The sequence below is a fragment of the Engystomops pustulosus genome, chromosome 4 (genome assembly GCF_040894005.1).
Source record: "Engystomops pustulosus chromosome 4, aEngPut4.maternal, whole genome shotgun sequence".
NCBI lineage: Eukaryota > Metazoa > Chordata > Amphibia > Anura > Leptodactylidae > Engystomops > Engystomops pustulosus.
Genome location: NC_092414.1, coordinates 90085728 through 90104350, shown reverse-complemented (window position 1 = coordinate 90104350; position 18623 = coordinate 90085728). Strand labels below are relative to the sequence as shown.

Below are 18623 nucleotides of genomic sequence, written 5' to 3'. Positions count from 1 at the left end.
GGTAGTCAGGCAGGACTCAATAGCGCATGTCTGGCAAGTGATCCGAGGAAGCCTTATTTCTAAGGGTCAACATGACTACATCTATGAGAAATTATCTTCACATAGAAACATCTTTTTAATAATATTCAATTGAAGAAATGTTTACATATGGCAAATGAATTTAATTAAATGTGAAAGCCCAGATGTGAATACCCCTTTAAGGAACAAATTGAACTGGCAAATAAATTTGAGACTGAACCTGAATTTAAAAATAAGGAAAGTGAACACCAAAATACAACTGAACAGTTCCAGTATCACTTTAAGGAGCGTTAACATAGACAGTTTCTTAGGGACCTACAAGAAATCAAGGAGAACTGGGCTTATACTATAGAACATTATAAGAGCACAATAGAGACTGAGGGATCCTCTACAGAAACAGACACTTCCAACATAGAATCTAGGAAACATCCAGGGAGAGGCAGGTGGAAAGGAAGTGGATGAGGTAGAAACGCCACCAATACTATACCAATTAGGGTTTTTAGAACAAAATTATCCCCTGAGGAGCAAGGCACCCAACCAATCCCACAACCAAGCCAAACTCCCAGTAAATTTGTCAACTCGGACTGTAACCACTGATAAAAAAGTGTCTGCTTAATAAGGGTCTCTCGTTTGTACCTTTTGTAATTTTGAGGTTATAAAGGATCTTAACCTGTTCGTGAGAAAATTAAAATGGCACAAGTACCATAGAGAAAGGATGACATGTTAAAGAGGATCTGTCACCGCGAAAAACCCACAGAGCAAATGTGCCCCCCATAATCCTCCCCCCAGCCCCTTTCTCCCTAGCCGTTTTCTTTTTAAATTTATATGCAGTAAATTGATTTAAAACGATCTGACCTCTTACCAAATAAGTGGTCGGATCGTGTATCCGGCGCGCTGGCAGTCGGCGTTACTCATTAGGGGATGTGCCAACACACCCCCAGCACTCCCCCGCCAGCGGACACATTGTACGAGAAGCCGGCTGCATCGCATCGCTGGTGGCTCTCCACACTAACAGCGGCTGCGGCCGCAACCTGGCTTATTCACATTGCCGACCGCGCTGCACTGTCAGCGGCTGTGGCCGAGTCGGGCTTCTTTACAGCTTCTCATACAATGTGTCCGCTGGCGGGGGCGTGCTGGGGGTGTGTCGGCACGCCCCCTAATGAATAACGCCGACTGCCAGTGCGCCGGATACACGATCCGACCTCTTATTTGATATGAGTTTGGATCGTTTTAAATCAATTTACTGCACATAAATTTAAAAAAAAATGGCTAGGGAGAAAGGGGCTGGGGGGAGGATTATGGGGAGCACATTTGCTCTGTGGGTTTTCCGCGGTGACAGGTCCTCTTTAAGTAAAGATCTTGGGATCCCGAGGGATCTATTGCCAGATATGTGCTTACTGTTTGGCATCCAAAATTATGTTCTCGCAAATGGGACCCTTCACCTCATTGAAGTAAAAGAAATACACAGTTAACCACCATGGGGGAAACTTCCCCTATTGATGTTTTTCTTAATCTTGTCAGTGATGAACTACGTACACTTCAACCTTCATCTATATGTCACAACTTAAGCAGTGCCGAGCTGATGGCTCTCAGAAGTTTGGAGTCTGACAAATTCATAGTTATTAAGCCCTCCGACAAGGGGTGCAATGTGGTACTAGATGTGAATGACTATACAATTATGTGCGAACGTCTCCTTAAAGACAAAGATACATACACTGTATTATGAGTTAACCCTTCAGATAGATTTTCGTCAGAGCTTAAGCTAATTCTTGATTCAGCTTTGACTCGGGAGTTGATCATTCTACTCCCTAAATTTGCCACAGAAGCCACATTTTACTCGTTACCCAAAATACATAAGGGAACATCACCAATTAAAGGAAGACCGATAGTATCAGGCATCAACAGCCTGTTACAAAATGTAGGATTGTACCTAGATGAGATACTGAGGGGTATTGTGCTGTCCCTACAATCTTATACTAGGAACACGCTGGACTTATTGAAGAGACTAGAAGGCCTCACCATTGAGGCCGTTTTTGATCTGGCCAGTATAGATTTAGAGGCCTTATAATCGTCCATCTCCCACGAAGTGGGCCTGAAAGTCGTATCCCACTTTTTGGCATCCAGGGAAATACGATACCGTGCCCACAAAAGCCTCCTGGAATTTTCACTTAAACACAACTTTTTTCTCTTCAACAGAAAGTACTACCACCAGCTTGGGGGCACTGCAATGGGTTGGCCTTGTGCACCCACCTATGACAACATGCTCCTGGGCTATTGGGAAGGGAAAAGGTATCCCAAAAGGGCAATACCTGAGACTCAGACGTAACTGTTCAGAGGAGGCAGAATTTAGATATCAGGCTAAACCTACGGTTGAGGTTCCTGGAGAGGGGCTTCCCTGATTCAGTTTTACATACATTATCAAGAAGATTGCTCTACCTTACTACATGGGACTACTACTGTTGGTGAACCTTGCCACCATGATAGTAACAAAACCATTAGATTGATCACCACATTCAGTAGTGATTGCGCCACAATCCCCAAAAACGCCAGAATATCCGACTAAAGTGCGTCCGCGTACCCTTAGTAAATAAGCCCCAGTGCGTCAGTGTTATGAAAATGAATACAGTTTTCTGGTGTAAAGTAAGTTAATCAATAGTAGGCGCAAAGTACAACAAGACAGTTTCAAAGTAGACCCATCAGATATTACCCAGCGTAAGGAACTCTAAATGTGATGCAATATATGACTGTCTAATCTAACTTCCTACTGCAAAGTCTACCCTATTGTTTTTTTTTTTTTTTACTATAACAGCTACACCATGAGCCACTAGATGGCAACCCAGCTGTAACTGCTGTGAGGGATAGATTACATGCTGATTTTGATTTGAAACATTGTATTTTCATGATGACAATTTTATTAGAAAGTAGATTGGGACCAAATGAATTCCCCTGTCCTGCCATCTGTGGCCTAATATGATTACCTGTCTCATACTTACAGCACAATGCAATGTGCAAGTCATAATTGATATCATGTCAAAAAATCAAACTCCTAATGAGGGACTAAAAAAAACGGCTAGGGAGAAAGGGGCTGGGGGAGGATTATGGGGGGCACATTTGCTCTGTGGGTTTTCCGCGGTGACAGGTCCCCTTTAAGACAAGGACATGCACTACTTTATAATGGACCAGATGCACAGTCCATTAAGATACATGTGCATTAAGGACATGTGCATTAAGCCTTTAAAAATTCTAGCATTAGTGAAGGCTGCTTTAAATATACACTCACCGGCCACTTTATTAGGTACACCTGTCCAACTGCTCGTTAACACTTAATTTCTAATCAGCCAATCACATGGCGGCAACTCAGTGCATTTAGGCATGTAGACATGGTCAAGACAATCTCCTGCAGTTCAAACCGAGCATCAGTATGGGGAAGAAAGGTGATTTGAGTGCCTATGTACGTGGCATGGTTGTTGGTGCCAGAAGGGCTGGTCTGAGTATTTCAGAAACTGCTGATCTACTGGGATTTTCACGCACAACCATGTGTAGGGTTTACAGAGAATGGTCCGAAAAAGAAAACACATCCAGTGAGCGGCAGTTCTGTGGGCGGAAATGCCTTGTTGATGCCAGAGGTCAGAGGAGAATGGGCAGACTGGTTCGAGCTGATAGAAAGGCAACAGTGACTCAAATCGCCACCTGTTACAACCAAGGTAGGCAGAAGAGCATCTCTGAACGCACAGTACGTCGAACTTTGAGGCAGATGGGCTACAGCAGCAGAAGACCACACCGGATGCCACTCCTTTCAGCTAAGAACAGGAAACTGAGGCTACAATTTGCACAAGCTCATCGAAATTGGACAGTAGAAGATTGGAAAAACGTTGCCTGCTCTGATGAGTCTCGATTTCTGCTGAGACATTCGGAAGGTAGGGTCAGAATTTGGCGTCAACGACATGAAAGCATGGATCCATCCTGCCTTGTATCAACGGTTCAGGCTGATGGTGGTGGTGTCATGGTGTGGGGAATATTTTCTTGGCACTCTTTGGGGCCCCTGAGTACCAATTGAGCATTGTTGCAACGCCACAGCCTACCTGAGTATTGTTGCTGACCATGTCCATCCCTTTATGACCACAATGTACCCAACATCTGATGGCTACTTTCAGCAGGATAATGCGCCATGTCATAAAGCTGGAATCATCTCAGACTGGTTTCTTGAACATGACAATGAGTTCACTGTACTCAAATGGTCTCCACAGTCACCAGATCTCAATCCAATAGAGCATCTTTGGGATGTGGTGGAACAGGAGATTCGCATCATGGATGTGCAGCCGACAAATCTGCGGCAACTGTGTGATGCCATCATGTCAATATGGACCAAAATCTCTGAGGAATGCTTCCAGCACCTTGTTGAATCTATGCCACGAAGAATTGAGGCAGTTCTGAAGGCAAAAGGGGGTCCAGACAGTTGCTAGCATGGTGTACCTAATAAAGTGGCCGGTGAGTGTAATTGTGGATTACACCATTGTATTGTGTCTCTTGTGCAGTTCTTGCATTATACACCATAGAGATCGCTAAAATGTAAATATATATGTATTTTATACATATAAGTAACATGTTTACCTTTAGATACTATCCAGTTATGTTTTTAATCTGTGCACAATGAGTACCTCCTTATGAGGTTCCCCACATGACGTGGATCAGTCATGTGACCATAATGGGTGGAGTCACTGTTACCTTTTAAATTGGTTTGTTTGTACATATATGTGACTATATAAACTGTTATATAGTATAGGTTATATAGTATGTAGACTGTTATAGACTTACTATATTGGCTACTGTGTTGGCACTATTACTATATTGGCTACTGTTGGGGCACTGTTAAGATCTTGGTCATTGAAGCGATCCTGTTAATATTTTCTCTTCTGTGGGGGTGCTATTACTATATCAGCAACTGTGGGACACTGTAACTATATTGGCTACTGTGGGACCCTGTTACTATTTTGGCTACTGAGGGGGTCTTGTTATTATATTGGCTACTTTGAGGGCTAGGTTACTATGTTGCTTACTGAAGGGATCCTGTTAACATTCTGGCTACTGTGGGGTGGCCTGTTCAGTTACTGTGGGACACTGTAATTAGATTGGCTACTGTGTGAGTGAGCCCTATTACTATTACTATATTTTAATATGAAGATCAATTGCTCCCAAAGTAGAGAGCCTGTTGTTAAGAATTTTAACCCCCACCCCTATGAACATCTGTATAAAACACTCATGTAACACAAGTAAAATACAGCACCTATACTCTATGAGTTTGATTACTGACATTTTTGTCATACAGTAGTGCGCACTGAGACAAACATACAAGCAAATGTCAACCTTTGTATCATAATAATCATGATTAGTTACATTTGCAAAAACTATATGAAGTAGTTTTTTACTTTTTTTTTTTGTCTTTCAGGTTTTTATGTCACTCTTGTAGTTAATCGATGGTGGAATCAGTTTGTAAATCTTCCTTGGCCTGACCGACTAATGTTACTTATCTCCAGCAATGTTCATGGAAGAGATGAGTATGGGCGACTACTTCGTAGGACACTTATGCGTTACGTGAATCTTACATCATTGCTTATCTTCCGCTCTGTTAGCACTGCAGTTTACAAAAGGTTTCCCACCATGGATCATGTTGTGGAAGCAGGTATGGAAATATCCAAAGCCTAGAAATCCTCCAAAGTAACCATCCATAAAGTTAAGGTAACATAATTGTAAATATATATATATATATATATATATATATATATATATATATATATATATACCGTATTTTTCAGACTATAAGGCGCACATATATGAACTTAGACGTTTTAGTAGTCATTTATTGATGGTGCGCCTTATAATCCGGTGCACCTTATAGTCTGAAAAATATGTTGTATATATATGTAAATATACATATATACTCTAAAGACAGTGTCATACTATGTGCCACTGCTATATAGTGCAACATGATGAACCCACAGAGGATAGTGCCACACCCTATATAGCAAAAGATACCACACTCTGTGCCAAGCTGAAAGATAGTGCCTGTATCTGTTTCTACTCTACACCCTCTGTTATTCATCGATGCAGGCTGATACAATGAGTCCCTGTTACAGTTGGGTCCTGCTTCTCTGCCAGTAGACAGGAACCCTTGCACCATATTGCACTATGAAGCAAGGACTCCCACCCACTGTATTGTGGTCAGTCAGTGGAATCCGAACTGCACACTGTCCCATTTCCACTTACAGTATTTTTCGGACTATAAGGCGCACCGGAGTATAAGGCGCACCATCAATAAATGCCTGCTAAAATGTCTAGGTACGTATATAAGGCGCACTGGACTATAAGGCGCACCTGATTATAAGGATGAATGACCAGCAGGTGGCAGACCTGTGCACAGTTCAAGGCAGCTGTTGTCTGTAAGTAAGGTTCGTATATTAGGCGCACTGGGCTATAAGGCGCACCTTTGATTTCTGAGAAAATCAAAGGATTTTTTGTGTGCCTTATAGTCCAAAAAAAAAATTCGGTATATGTGTGCAGCTGGCCTTATTGAGAATTAAAAAAAACATTAACAAAGGGGAGAAAGAAAGTCAATCATGGACATAAAGCAACATGTTCTTTTTTTTGCTGATTAATGTACACTTTGCACCCTGAAATGAAGATATTTTTGCTAATTTATTAAACAATAAAAACTGAAATATCACATAGTCATAAGTATTCAGACCCTTTGCTGTGTCATTTACATTTAACTCACATGCTGTCCATTTCCTTCTGATCCTCCTTGAGATGGTTCTACTCCTTCATTGAAGTGCTGCTGCGTTTAATTAAACTGATTGGATTACATTAGGAAAGGCCCATGGCTGTCTATAACAGTGATTTTCAACCTTTTTTGAGCCGCGGCACACTTTTTATACTTAGAAAATCCTGGGGCACACCACCAACCAAAATAGCACAAAATAACACTAAAACAGTCATAAAAGGCCTCCCTTTACTAATAAAAAACCCCTAGCGGCCTCCCTTTACTAATAAAAGGCCCTAGCGGCCTCCCTTTACTAATTAAGAGCCCCTAGCGGCCTCCCTTTACTAATGAAGAGCCCCTAGCCGTCTCCCTTTACTAATTAAGAGCCCCTAGCGGCCTCCCTTTACTAATTAAGAGCCCCTAGCGGTCTCCCTTTACTAATTAAGAGGCCCTAGCGGCCTCCCTTTACTAATTAAGAGCCCCTAGCGGCCTCCCTTTACTAATTAAGAGCCCCTAGTGGCCTCCCTTTACTAATTAAGAGCCCCTAGCGGCCTCCTTTTACTAATTAAAAGGCCCTAGGGGCCCCCCTTTACTAATTAAAAGGCCCTAGAGGCCCCCCTTTACTAATTAAAAGGCCCTAGAGGCCCCCCTTTACTAATTAAAAGGCCCTAGAGGCCCCCCTTTACTAATTAAAAGGCCCTAGAGGCCCCCCTTTACTAATTAAAAGGCCCTAGAGGCCCCCCTTAACTAATAAAAAGCCCCAGCCTCCCTTTACTAATAAAAAAAAATGACAGAATTGTGGCAAGGCACAGATTTGGCCAAGGTTACAAAATCACAATGGCCATAATTCTTAAATGGAAGAAGTTTGGGATGACCACTACTCTTCCTCAACCTGGCCTTCCAGCCAAACTAAGGAATCGTGAGAGAGTTGAAAAGCCTTGATGAGAAAGGGATCACTGTGGTGGAGCTCCAGAGATTCAGTAGGGAGATGGGAGAAAGTTCAACAAAGTCAACTATCACCGCAGCCCTCCACCAGTCGGGGCTTTATGGCAGAGTGTGCCAGAGTGTGCCACCGGAAGCCTCTCCTCCGTATGAGGCCTGCATATGAAAGCCTGCATAGAGTTTGCAAAAAACACATGAAGAACTCCCAGACTATAAGAAATAAGATTCCCTGGTCTGATGAGACAAATATTGAACTTTTTGGTGTTAATTCTAAGTGGTATGTGTGGAGAAAATCAGGCACTGCTCATCACCTACAAACTACAGTCCCAACAGTAAAACATAGTAGGCAGCACCATGCAACTGGTTGCATTTGAAGGAAAGATGAATGCAGCAAAGTACAGATATCCAGCATCAACTAGCTCAAAAGGTGCTTCTACTCAATACCGAGCAAAGGGTCTGAATATGCAATATTTAAATTTTTCTTGTTAAATTAGCAAAAATATCTACACTTTTGTTTTTTCTGTTAAGATGGGGTGAGGAGTATACTGTACATTAATGAGCACAAGAACTTGTTTATAATCCTTATTCCCGGTGGTAGGTATCCTTTAACCCCTTAACGCTCTGCGCTGTAGCTCTACGGCGCAGAGGTATAAGGGATGTATGAAGAGGGCTCACGGGCTGAGTCCTCTTCATACAAAGGTGGGGGTTTTTGCATATTGCACAAAACCCCCACCGCTAATAACCGCGGTCGGTGCTTGCACCGATCGCGGCTATTAACCCCTACAACGCCGCCGGCAAAGTCGCCGGCGGCGTTTAAAAGACGGCGGCGCGCGGGCGCCGCCATCTTTTTTCCGATCGCCACGCCCCCGAACGTCATCGGGGGGCGGCGATCGGTTGCCATGGTAGCCTCGTGTCTTCTTTTGACACGAGGCTATCTGGCAGCTGCAGATTCGTTACAATGAGCCAGTGGCTCATTGTAATGAATGTGCTGCAAAAATGCCATATATTGCAATACAGAAGTATTGCAGTATATGGTAGCAGCGATCTGACCATCTAGGGTCAATGTACCCTAGATGGTCTAAAAGATAGTGAAAAAAAAATAAAAAAAAAAGTTTAAAAAATAAAAAAAATTAATAAAATATTAAAAGTTCAAATCACCCCCCTTTCCCTAGAACGGATATAAAACATAATAAACAGTAAAAATCACAAACATATTAGGTATCGCCGCGTCCCAAAATGCCCGATCTATCAAAATATAAAAACGGTTACAGGCGGCGGTGACCTCCGAGGCGGGAAATGGCGCCCAAATGTCCGAAATTCGACTTTTACACCTTTTTACATAACATAAAAAATGAAATAAAAAATGATCAAAATGTCGCACAGACCTCAAAATGGTAGCAATGAAAACGTCGCCTCATTTCGCAAAAAATGACCCCTCACACATCTCTGTGCGCCAAAGTATGAAAAAGTTATTAGCGTCAGAAGATGGCAAAATTTTTTTTTTCTTTTTTGTACACATTCGTTTAATTTTTGAAAATGTATTAAAACACAATAAAACCTATATAAATTTGGTATCACCGCGATCGCACCGAACCAAAGAATAAAGTAGGCATATTATTTGGAGCGAAGAGTGAAAGTCGTAAAAACTGAGCCCACAAGAACGTGACGCACGTGCTGTTTTTTTTCAATTTTTCCACATTTGGAATTTTTTTTCAGCTTCGCAGTACACGGCATGTTAAAATAAATAACATTACGGGAAAGTAAAATTTGTTACGCACAAAATAAGCCCTCACACAGGTCTGTACACGGAAAAATGAAAAAGTTATGGATTTTTGAAGTTGGAGAGCGAGAAATGAGCCGGAAAACCCTCCGTCCTTAAGGGGTTAAAGAAGCCAAGTGACATGGCACAGAATTACAGCCTTACCAGTATGTCCTTTCCAAAAAGAATAGACACCCAGCAGTTTTCAGAATCTTCCTTCTTGTCGCTATAGTGTAGGGAACTGGTTTGGGTAGGTGGGATGCCATAGAAGTGGGTCAGGAAGGAATTTGTTTCCATCACAATCTCCTTTCCTTTATTGTTGACCATTAATACCCTCACAAGAGGACATGTTTTTAGATATACTCTTTGACTTATGTGACTTATCTACAGGATTTATGACATCAGATGAAAGAAAATTATTTGACAACCTTAAGTCTCCTCATCTTAAATACTGGGTGCCAGTTGTTTGGTTTGGAAATTTAGCCTCAAAAGCCAGGACTGAAGGTAGAATTCGTGACAGCGTTGATCTACAAATAATGTTAAATGTAAGTAGATAGTGTACTATCTATCGTCTTCTAATGGGACTGATTCTTGTTTTTGTGGAAATTAATGGGAGGGGTGGGTGTGCCCGTCCCCTGTCCTAGCGCTGTATAAGGGGCTGGGATGTGGTGACAGGTGGGTGTGACAAGCCGGCCAGAAACTGAATGGACTGACTTCTTAGAGGTGGTTTGGTCAGAACTACACATGTATAATTGTGGGTTCACCCACATTATTTATGTGTTCTTTATTCCAGGAGATGAACCGGTATAGGTCCTGGTGTGGCCTCCTCTTTGGTTATGACTGGGTTGGTATTCCTCTGGTGTATACACAGGTACATTTTTTTACCCACATTTTTAAGAATTAAAATACAAGAATTTTTGTAAAGAATGACCATGAATCTACACATTTCTTTTCCAGGTGGTAACACTGGCTGTTTACACGTTCTTTTTTGCTTGCATAATTGGGCGTCAGTTCTTAGACCCTAATCAGGCGTATGCAGGGCATGATTTGGACCTCTACATTCCCATATTCACTTTACTGCAGTTCTTCTTCTATGCAGGGTGGTTGAAGGTAAACTCCCTAAATAAAGTGTACTCACCTCTGATTGTATGTTGGAATTGAAAATCACTCACAGAAAATAAGGGCTGCTAATTTTTCAGAGATATCATTGGAAATTCAACGCAGAAGTATAAAGTAACATCACTAAGTGGATTATATCAACGTTTACATTGAAAAATGTAAAGTAAATGTAACATGTAGTATGTAAACTAAAGATATGCCTTAGTAAAGTCATAATGTGACCTGAATATTTCGTTTTTCACTCTCATATGCAAATTAGTATTTTGGTGCACTGTGGGTAGCCATGAAGCTAGGTGCCCTGTGAGTATGGCCATAAGGTGGTGTGAACCCTTTCCTGCCCTGCCCAGTTTCATAGAGGGAGCAGAGCACCATAAGGGCATTGTTTGGACTTAAATCCGAAATGCACTGAAATACTAATGCCACAGATTATCTCAAGATATAGTTATGATGCTAGGCACCTTTCCTGGGCAAATATGTGTTTTGGTTGTTTCATACAGGTGGCTGAGCAACTCATTAATCCGTTTGGTGAAGATGATGATGATTTTGAGACTAACTGGTGCATAGACAGAAATCTACAGGTAATCTCACAAAATATATTTTGTAGTTATATTTTGAGCACCCGAAATGTGTGTAAAATATTTTGTACCCTCCATAAAATTGAATGCTACTGTGGGGCCCATTGTGTAGATTTGACCAGGGCCAGTTTTCAGAAAAGAATGGGTTGACACGGCCAGAATCCCTTGATAGTTTTTAATTCTTGGAACTAAATATAACTGATCTGCTTTTGACTGGCTGGCCAGAGTACCCGAATATGTATATTTTTGTTACTATTGTAAGACATATAGCCCCATTTTTAAAATTATGATCCCACCAGAAAATAATTTAATAGATTTTGTCCAGTTCCTTATGTATAATCATGTTTTGTGCAGTTGATCTAATTTCATTCTATGTAAACTTGTGGAATGGGGAAATTATGAGTGATTACAGTGAATAGGATGGAACAAAGAATAGAGGCATATAAAAAACATATTGGCTAAAATAGACATATTTCTTGTTTACAGGTTTCACTCATGGCTGTGGATGAAATGTACATGAACCTTCCAAAACTGAACAGAGACATTTATTGGAATGACTCTGATGTACGACCACCATATACACTTGCTGCTGCTGACTACTGCATTCCTTCATTCTTGGGATCTACAGTCCATATGGGGTAATTATTGCTTTATTTTACATAATATATACAGTTGCCAATACTTCTGTGTTATTTCTTTTAATGGGTTTTGTTATGGCTTTATATATTGTTGAACTCTCCATAGGATAAATGATCTATTTTTAAATTAGAGAGGGTCCATCACTTTGCAACCCCAATGAGCAGATGTCCGGATTTTACAGTGGAAGCCAAAAGTACTTTGTCTTGGATGTACCAGCTCAGCAACCATTTATGAATAATGCAAAGAAATGGTGTAAAAAATATGATAAAAGTTTTTTGTTTTTTCTTGTAGACTTCCTGACTCTGTTTTTCTACGTGAAGACTGGCTTCTTGATGAAGAAAAACACAGAAGACAACATTCAGTTATAAGGAGGGTAAAGAGGTTTTTAAGTGTTCATGAACATCCCGAGTCTCCTGTCAGATCAACATACAGTCGGCAAGGAAGTGATGCATCGAATATGTTTTTTCCTGTTGAACCAAATTACATTGGTAGTTACCATGATGTGCCCCCTAGAAGACCTCACTTATCACATGTTAAAAGACGTGAATCTGCTGAGAAAAATTCTAAGCTGGGCACTCCTAGGGGAGATTTATCTGTTATTCAGGAATCTAGCAGATCAAGTACATCAGATAGACAACCCTCTGGTGACAGCAGCAATACACCTAGTTCACCTCTACAAGTGCCTCAAGTTGTGGTTACTACCGCTACTGAAACTGTGATAAAGAGCGAGGCCAAGGCACTGCAGTCAACGCCACCCACCAGCATATACAACGAAGGTGAAATCCGGGGAAAGCATGAAGAGAAAAAAGAACAGCAGCCTGTGGAGCTTATTTCCATAGAGAATGACCAAGACGTTCCAGCACAAAAACAAGTCTTAGAAAAAGAGGAAGCAATAAAAAGCACTAAAGAGCAGAAATCTTCCCATAGGTGGAGCGAAACAATGTTTCCAACTCAAAATCTTCTTTCAACCACACAACCACCAAGGGCATCATTGCAAAACATCCCTCTTTCTTTGTCTTCATCAAATGAAGCTGCTGTACCAGAAAACAGCTGCTCTAAAAATTCACCACTAAGTCCAACTGAGGAAATGCTACATTTACTACAACACATCAATACGAAAGAAACTGACATAGTGGAATTTCACGATGAAAAGAAAGAAAATATATAAAACTCCATGGCTGTCAAAGTACATTTTTATACCTCTAAAATCTTCATCAAGAGAGGAGAGGTTTTACAACGCACAAACATATTTTGGATGCTTAACTGATTCTATTAATGTATCTCTTCTCCTTCTTTGGGATAATGTATTAAATGATATCTCTAACTAGGACGTTTGCACAGATTTGCAAAGTCAAAGAGGGGTGTCCACTAGGATTTCACTCTTTTGGTTAAAGAGAACCTGTCATCAGGAGCCCTTATTATGGCTCCCTCATGTCCCCATGGACAATAGTACACACATTACCAAAGAGTTTTTATAATAAAACTGGCTTTTTCTGAAAAAAAGACAAGTTAGATGAAAGTTTACCTTTCTATATACAGAGCTGTGTCCATGGTCCAATGGGAGTGGGAAGTGAGGATTGGGGCAGGCATGGATAACATCCTGAGGGGGGAAGCGACAGGGGGAGATATGGGGGACATGGGGACATGGAGTTTTTTTTCTTTGAAATTGATGCACGACGGGGCAGTTTTCCGAGGGTGGGGGGGAACCACTTCTCACCAGCCACTCCCATGGGAATAGGGACACAGCTCTGCATACAGAAATGTAAACTTCTATCTAACTTATCTTTTTTTGTGGAAAAAGACAGTTTTAATATAAAAACTCTTTGGCAATTTGTACACCATGCTCTATGAGGACATGGGGAGCCAGAAAAAGGGCATCTGATGACAAGTTCCCTTTAACCAATAGAGTGAGATCCTAAGTAGTGGGCATGATAAAGAACAGTTTTATAATGGACTTCTATAAATTGAATAGCATAGCAGTTAGATCCATGTGTTCATATGTATCTAATTTGTGGCTTTATGATTTTTCATGGCACATGTGCACTTTTGCAACTTTTTTGTACATCTACAACAATCGACCTTCAAATTCACCCGATTCCAGATGTGAAAGTTGCGACTTTTTTTTAAAAGGCACACATTTTGCTGCAGATCCACACCTGTCCCTACCGGCTTAAGCAATAGTATAGAACTTTTTGGCGATCCTTTCTTGTTTTTTTTCTCTAAATTCACTGAAGACCTTAACTTCACATGTATTAATATGGAAAACCACTAAGATACATCTGAACAGCAGAAAAACCAAACAAAAAACGCAGGTGTACAAAACCAGACTTAAAGGGGTATTCTCGTCTGGGCACTCACATTCAGTTTGATAAATCTGCCATATATAAACATTTCTTCAATTAGATGTTATTAAAAAATATGTTCCTGTGTGAAGATAATTTCTCATAAATGTAGTCATTTTGTCCCTTAGAAACCAGATGGCTTCCTCGGATACGGCCACCTCTGCTGGAGGGATTGCACAAAGAAACAAAAGGTTTTTGTATATGAAATGTCCGGGAGTTACTGCAGGTCCCACAGCCGTCCTGTGGTAATGATTGCTGAATGCTGGAGGTCAGACAGGACTCAATAGCTTATGCCTGGCCCCCCGCTGCCAGAGTGTGACGTGGTCGTATCCGAGGAAGCTATCTCGTTTCTAAGGGACAACATGGCTACATTTATGAGAAGTTATCTCCACACAGGAACATTTTTTTTAATAACATCCAATTGAAGAAATGTTTATAAATGGAAGATTAGTGAAACTGAATGTGAATGCCGAGACGAGAATACCCCTTTAACATACATGTGCAGTTAACCTTCAATTTAATCCATTGAAAGGCTGCTGACTTGTGGGGCTTATTTACTAAGGGTCACATATCGCACTTTCGTCACACTGTTCACCGGTTTCGAGATTTGTGCAGCTTTGACAGTTATTTAACAGGGGTTTGCGCTGCCATTGTGTCGCATGCGACCAGATTTTGGCGCTGCTGCGCTGGCTTTCATGCGACACAAATTGGGGGGGTGCCGTCGATCTGAAAGATTCAGACTGAGTGTGGGATTTATGATTCAAATTGTGTCGCATGACAATGCACTTACATGTACCAGGAAGAAGAGGGTGAACTCTGTCGGACCTGAGCGGGGAAGTGACACATGCAGGATATCGGGCGCACAATCTTAGTGAATCGCGGCAGAGTGCATGACAATGCACTTTCTGTGAACTCCAAGGAACGGGTAAAAAAATTTGTGCCCCTGTATGTTTCTTTTAATGTCTACAAGTTGACCAAAACAAAAACATTCCATGTGAAACTGGTGCCATCATTATTTCCTATTGGTACCAGATTCTTTGGAATGCTGTGACTACACTACAGTCTTTAGTTTCCAGAATATTTAAAGGGGCTTTCCGTCTTTTCTGGAAAACCCATGTGAACTTGAGGCAGGGTAGAGAGAGATAAAATAAAAGCTTCTTCACCTTCTCTGGCTGCCTTCACACATAGTGCAGTGTCTAATTTATCTGTTGACTACCCTGATGGGCCATAAAATCTTGACTGTTGTGACTATTACTGCATATCAGTAGCTGCAGCATTCACAAAGTCATCTGCATCTGTGAAAACTTTGCCCTTTGATTGGCCCAAAGTAGTCCATAACCAACAAATCTTATATACCAGCTAGGAGTTTGAAAAGATGGACCTGATGCTACTTGCAGGAATGGGCAGCTGGAGCTAAACTCAGCTGTACGAAGAACAGTGCCCAGGCTACTTCACACAGTATACTATACACCTACAAAAATTAGCATTTCAGTTCTTGGGACAATTTTAAGACTCACAAAATGGACTGAAATTATTATTTTTGTTACATTTTTATTTCAAGAACCACCTACTTGCACAGAACACTCCCAGTGAAAAAGAACATATGGGGCATGTTATACTAGATTACTAGATTAGATTAATACTACATTTTAATAATTACTAATAGTGATATGTGAATTTGAACCTGGCAGACGTTTTTGGAGGCATTTATTGGAGTGTTTGCTTCTAACAGACCTCATTAAAATGAATGGAACTGGTTTTTCACCCAGAGTATATCTGTAACATATCTCATGTGAGTAAATGGTTTATATACTGCTAGTGAACACTTGACATTAATGATTATAGATAATATTTCCCTTGAGGATTCATCTTTCTGAGGTGATTAGACTATTAGTTCCTAGATAATCACATGGGTCTATCTGTAAGTTCAGTCAATAAAGACATTATCAGGTACTAGGAAAGAAAGCTGATTTACATAAACTGCTTAAAAATGAAAAAAACAAGCAGTAGCCAAAGGACATAGGAAATTTTTTCTTTAACCTCTTAACGCCAAATCCATTTTTCTTTTTTGTTTCCATTTTTCAGCCCCCAAATCCATAACTTTTTTATATTTTTCTCATTCAGGGCTTGATTTCTCTGGAACAAATTCTACTTCCCAATGATGGTATTTAATATTCCATGCCATAAATTAGTAAGCTGAAAAATTTCAAATGTGAAATTTAGGAAAATACACACATATTCAAGCCATTTTCTTTGTTTTATGGCTTTCATTGTGCCAAATGACACCTCCCCGTTATTCTTTGATCACGGAGATATCAAATTTATATAGGTATTATTCATAGAATTAAATTTTTTTTGTACAAAAAGAAGATTAATCTCTCCGCATTTTGATGCTAATAACCTTGTCATACTTTGGTGTAAGAATTCAGTGTGATATGTCATTGCGACAGATCGTCACGTCCTAATGACGTCACAGAGGGAGATGATCCCATTCAGGAAGGCCAAGTGCATGCATCACCAGCATTTAAATGGTTAACACCAGCCATCAGTGCCAGTGCCGACCTCAGGTGTTAGGGGTAGGTGTTTACTGCATAATGCAGCAAACAACCACCATGTATGAAGAGGGCTCAGCCTTCGCTATTAATTTATGCAATATTGTTAAAAGTTAAACTATATTATTTTACTTAGAGGTATTTGCATTCTAATATTAGTATTCAAAATTGTGTGTATTTTAAAGTGCTGAATGTTGGGGAATGCTATCAAGGATGCATATGAGAATGCATGATTTATTGTGCAGCATCTTCTGTCAAAATTATGTGAATATACAAAAATGATAACTGTTGTATTTTTGCATTTAAATATTTTTTTGAATGTTTGTATTCTTAACATGATGATTTGCATACCGCCAGCTACCATGAATTTAGCCATTACGCAGTTGTAATAGGATTTGACTGAAAACTTTTGATATTTACAGTATGCTTTTTAGGATGGTTTGATAATCTAATGGTTTTTGTTAAAGATGTTTGCAGAAATATCAGCCATATAACAAAATGGTAAGAAGATATGCAGGAAGATTTCTAGCTAATGTCTATCACCAGTTTTACATCCAATACTGAATGTTTTATTATAAAGTTGTAGAGATTTGTAAAAGAAAACTTATACCTTTCATATATGTGATCCCACATTTACTTGGTTTGCTTGTCATTCATAAACCACTGTATTTGAAATCTTAGCATAAATTGTAGCATAACTTATCAAGAGAAATGTAAAAAGGTTAGAACAAATAAAAAGTGAAACATACTTGTAGATAACCTGTCAGGCAAATTAACCCCCAAAACTAAATATATTTTCATATATACATAGTCCCTTTACATGTCTGTTAACTAAAACAATCAAGTCCTAAAGTTGTATGCAAATGACCGAGATGGGTCCAATGAGCCTTTTCATATTCAACAGTTCAGCTTATTCATAAGTGTCAGACACAGCCCACCCCCCATTTCTCAAATGACAGCCTTTGAAATGATGTGACACTTCTGGTACTGGCTCCTTTATACTTCCTGGTGCTGACACCCCCTGCAACCTGTGTGTGAATGAGATAGTCCTATAAACATGAATGACAGCCTGGATAATGATGTGACACTCCTGTTGCTGGCTCCTCTATGTGCTTCCAGGTTGTGTCGCCCCCTGCAGCCTGTGTGTGTATGAGATACTCCTATACACATGACTGACAGCCTGGATAATGATGTGACACTCCTGGTGCTGGCTCCTCTATGTGCTTCCTGGTTCTGGCACCCCCTGCAGCCTGTGTGTGTATGAGATACTCCTATACACATGAATGACAGCCTGTATAATGGTGTGACACTCCTGGTGCTGGCCCCTTTATGTGCTTCCTGGTGCTAGTGCCCCCCGCAGCCAGTGTGTGTATAAGATACTCCTATATACACGACTGGCAGTGTGTATAATGATGTTACACTCCAGGTGCTGGCTCCTCTATGTGCATCCTGGTGCTAGTGCCCCCCGCAGCCAGTGTGTGTATAAGATACTCCTATACACATGACTGGCAGCATGTATAATGATGTTACACTCCAGGTGCTGGCTCCTCTATGTGCATCCTGGTGCTGGTGCCCCCTGCTGCCTGTGTGTGTATGAGATACTCCTATACACATGACTGACAGCTTGTATAATGATGTGACTCTCCGGTTTCTGGCTCCTCTGTGTGCTTCCTGGTGCTGGTGCCCCCTGCAGCCTGTGTGTATGAGGTACTCCTATACACATGACTGACAGCCTGTATAATGATGTGACACTCCTAGTGCTGGCTCCTCTATGTGCTTCCTGGTGCTGGCGGCCACGCCCCCTGCAGCCTGTGTGTGTAATGAGGTACAACTGCTCCAGGATGCACCATGTGTACAGGAGGAGAGCATGTCAGGTACTTGTCTGTATCTGTAGCTGACATCTAGCTGATGCCTGTGTGT

General features: G+C 40.9%; 1 protein-coding gene across 3 annotated transcripts in view; it reads left to right on the top strand.

Annotated features, from left to right (window-relative positions):
* BEST3 (bestrophin 3) overlaps nucleotides 1–13250 on the top strand; it is a 29303-nt gene extending 16053 nt beyond the window's left edge. For 2 of the 3 annotated variants that reach the window (XM_072146699.1, XM_072146700.1), the window contains 7 exons: nucleotides 5465–5698; nucleotides 9867–10021; nucleotides 10270–10347; nucleotides 10434–10586; nucleotides 11093–11173; nucleotides 11657–11808; nucleotides 12101–13248. In XM_072146699.1, coding sequence (XP_072002800.1) covers nucleotides 5465–5698; nucleotides 9867–10021; nucleotides 10270–10347; nucleotides 10434–10586; nucleotides 11093–11173; nucleotides 11657–11808; nucleotides 12101–12977 — 1730 coding nt within the window. In that variant the 3' untranslated portion in view covers nucleotides 12978–13248. Of the gene's footprint in view, nucleotides 1–5464; nucleotides 5699–9866; nucleotides 10022–10269; nucleotides 10348–10433; nucleotides 10587–11092; nucleotides 11174–11656; nucleotides 11809–12100 lie in introns of all 3 variants that reach the window. The other variant, XM_072146702.1, reaches the window with a different exon arrangement.
* Nucleotides 13251–18623: the final 5373 nt, after the last annotated feature.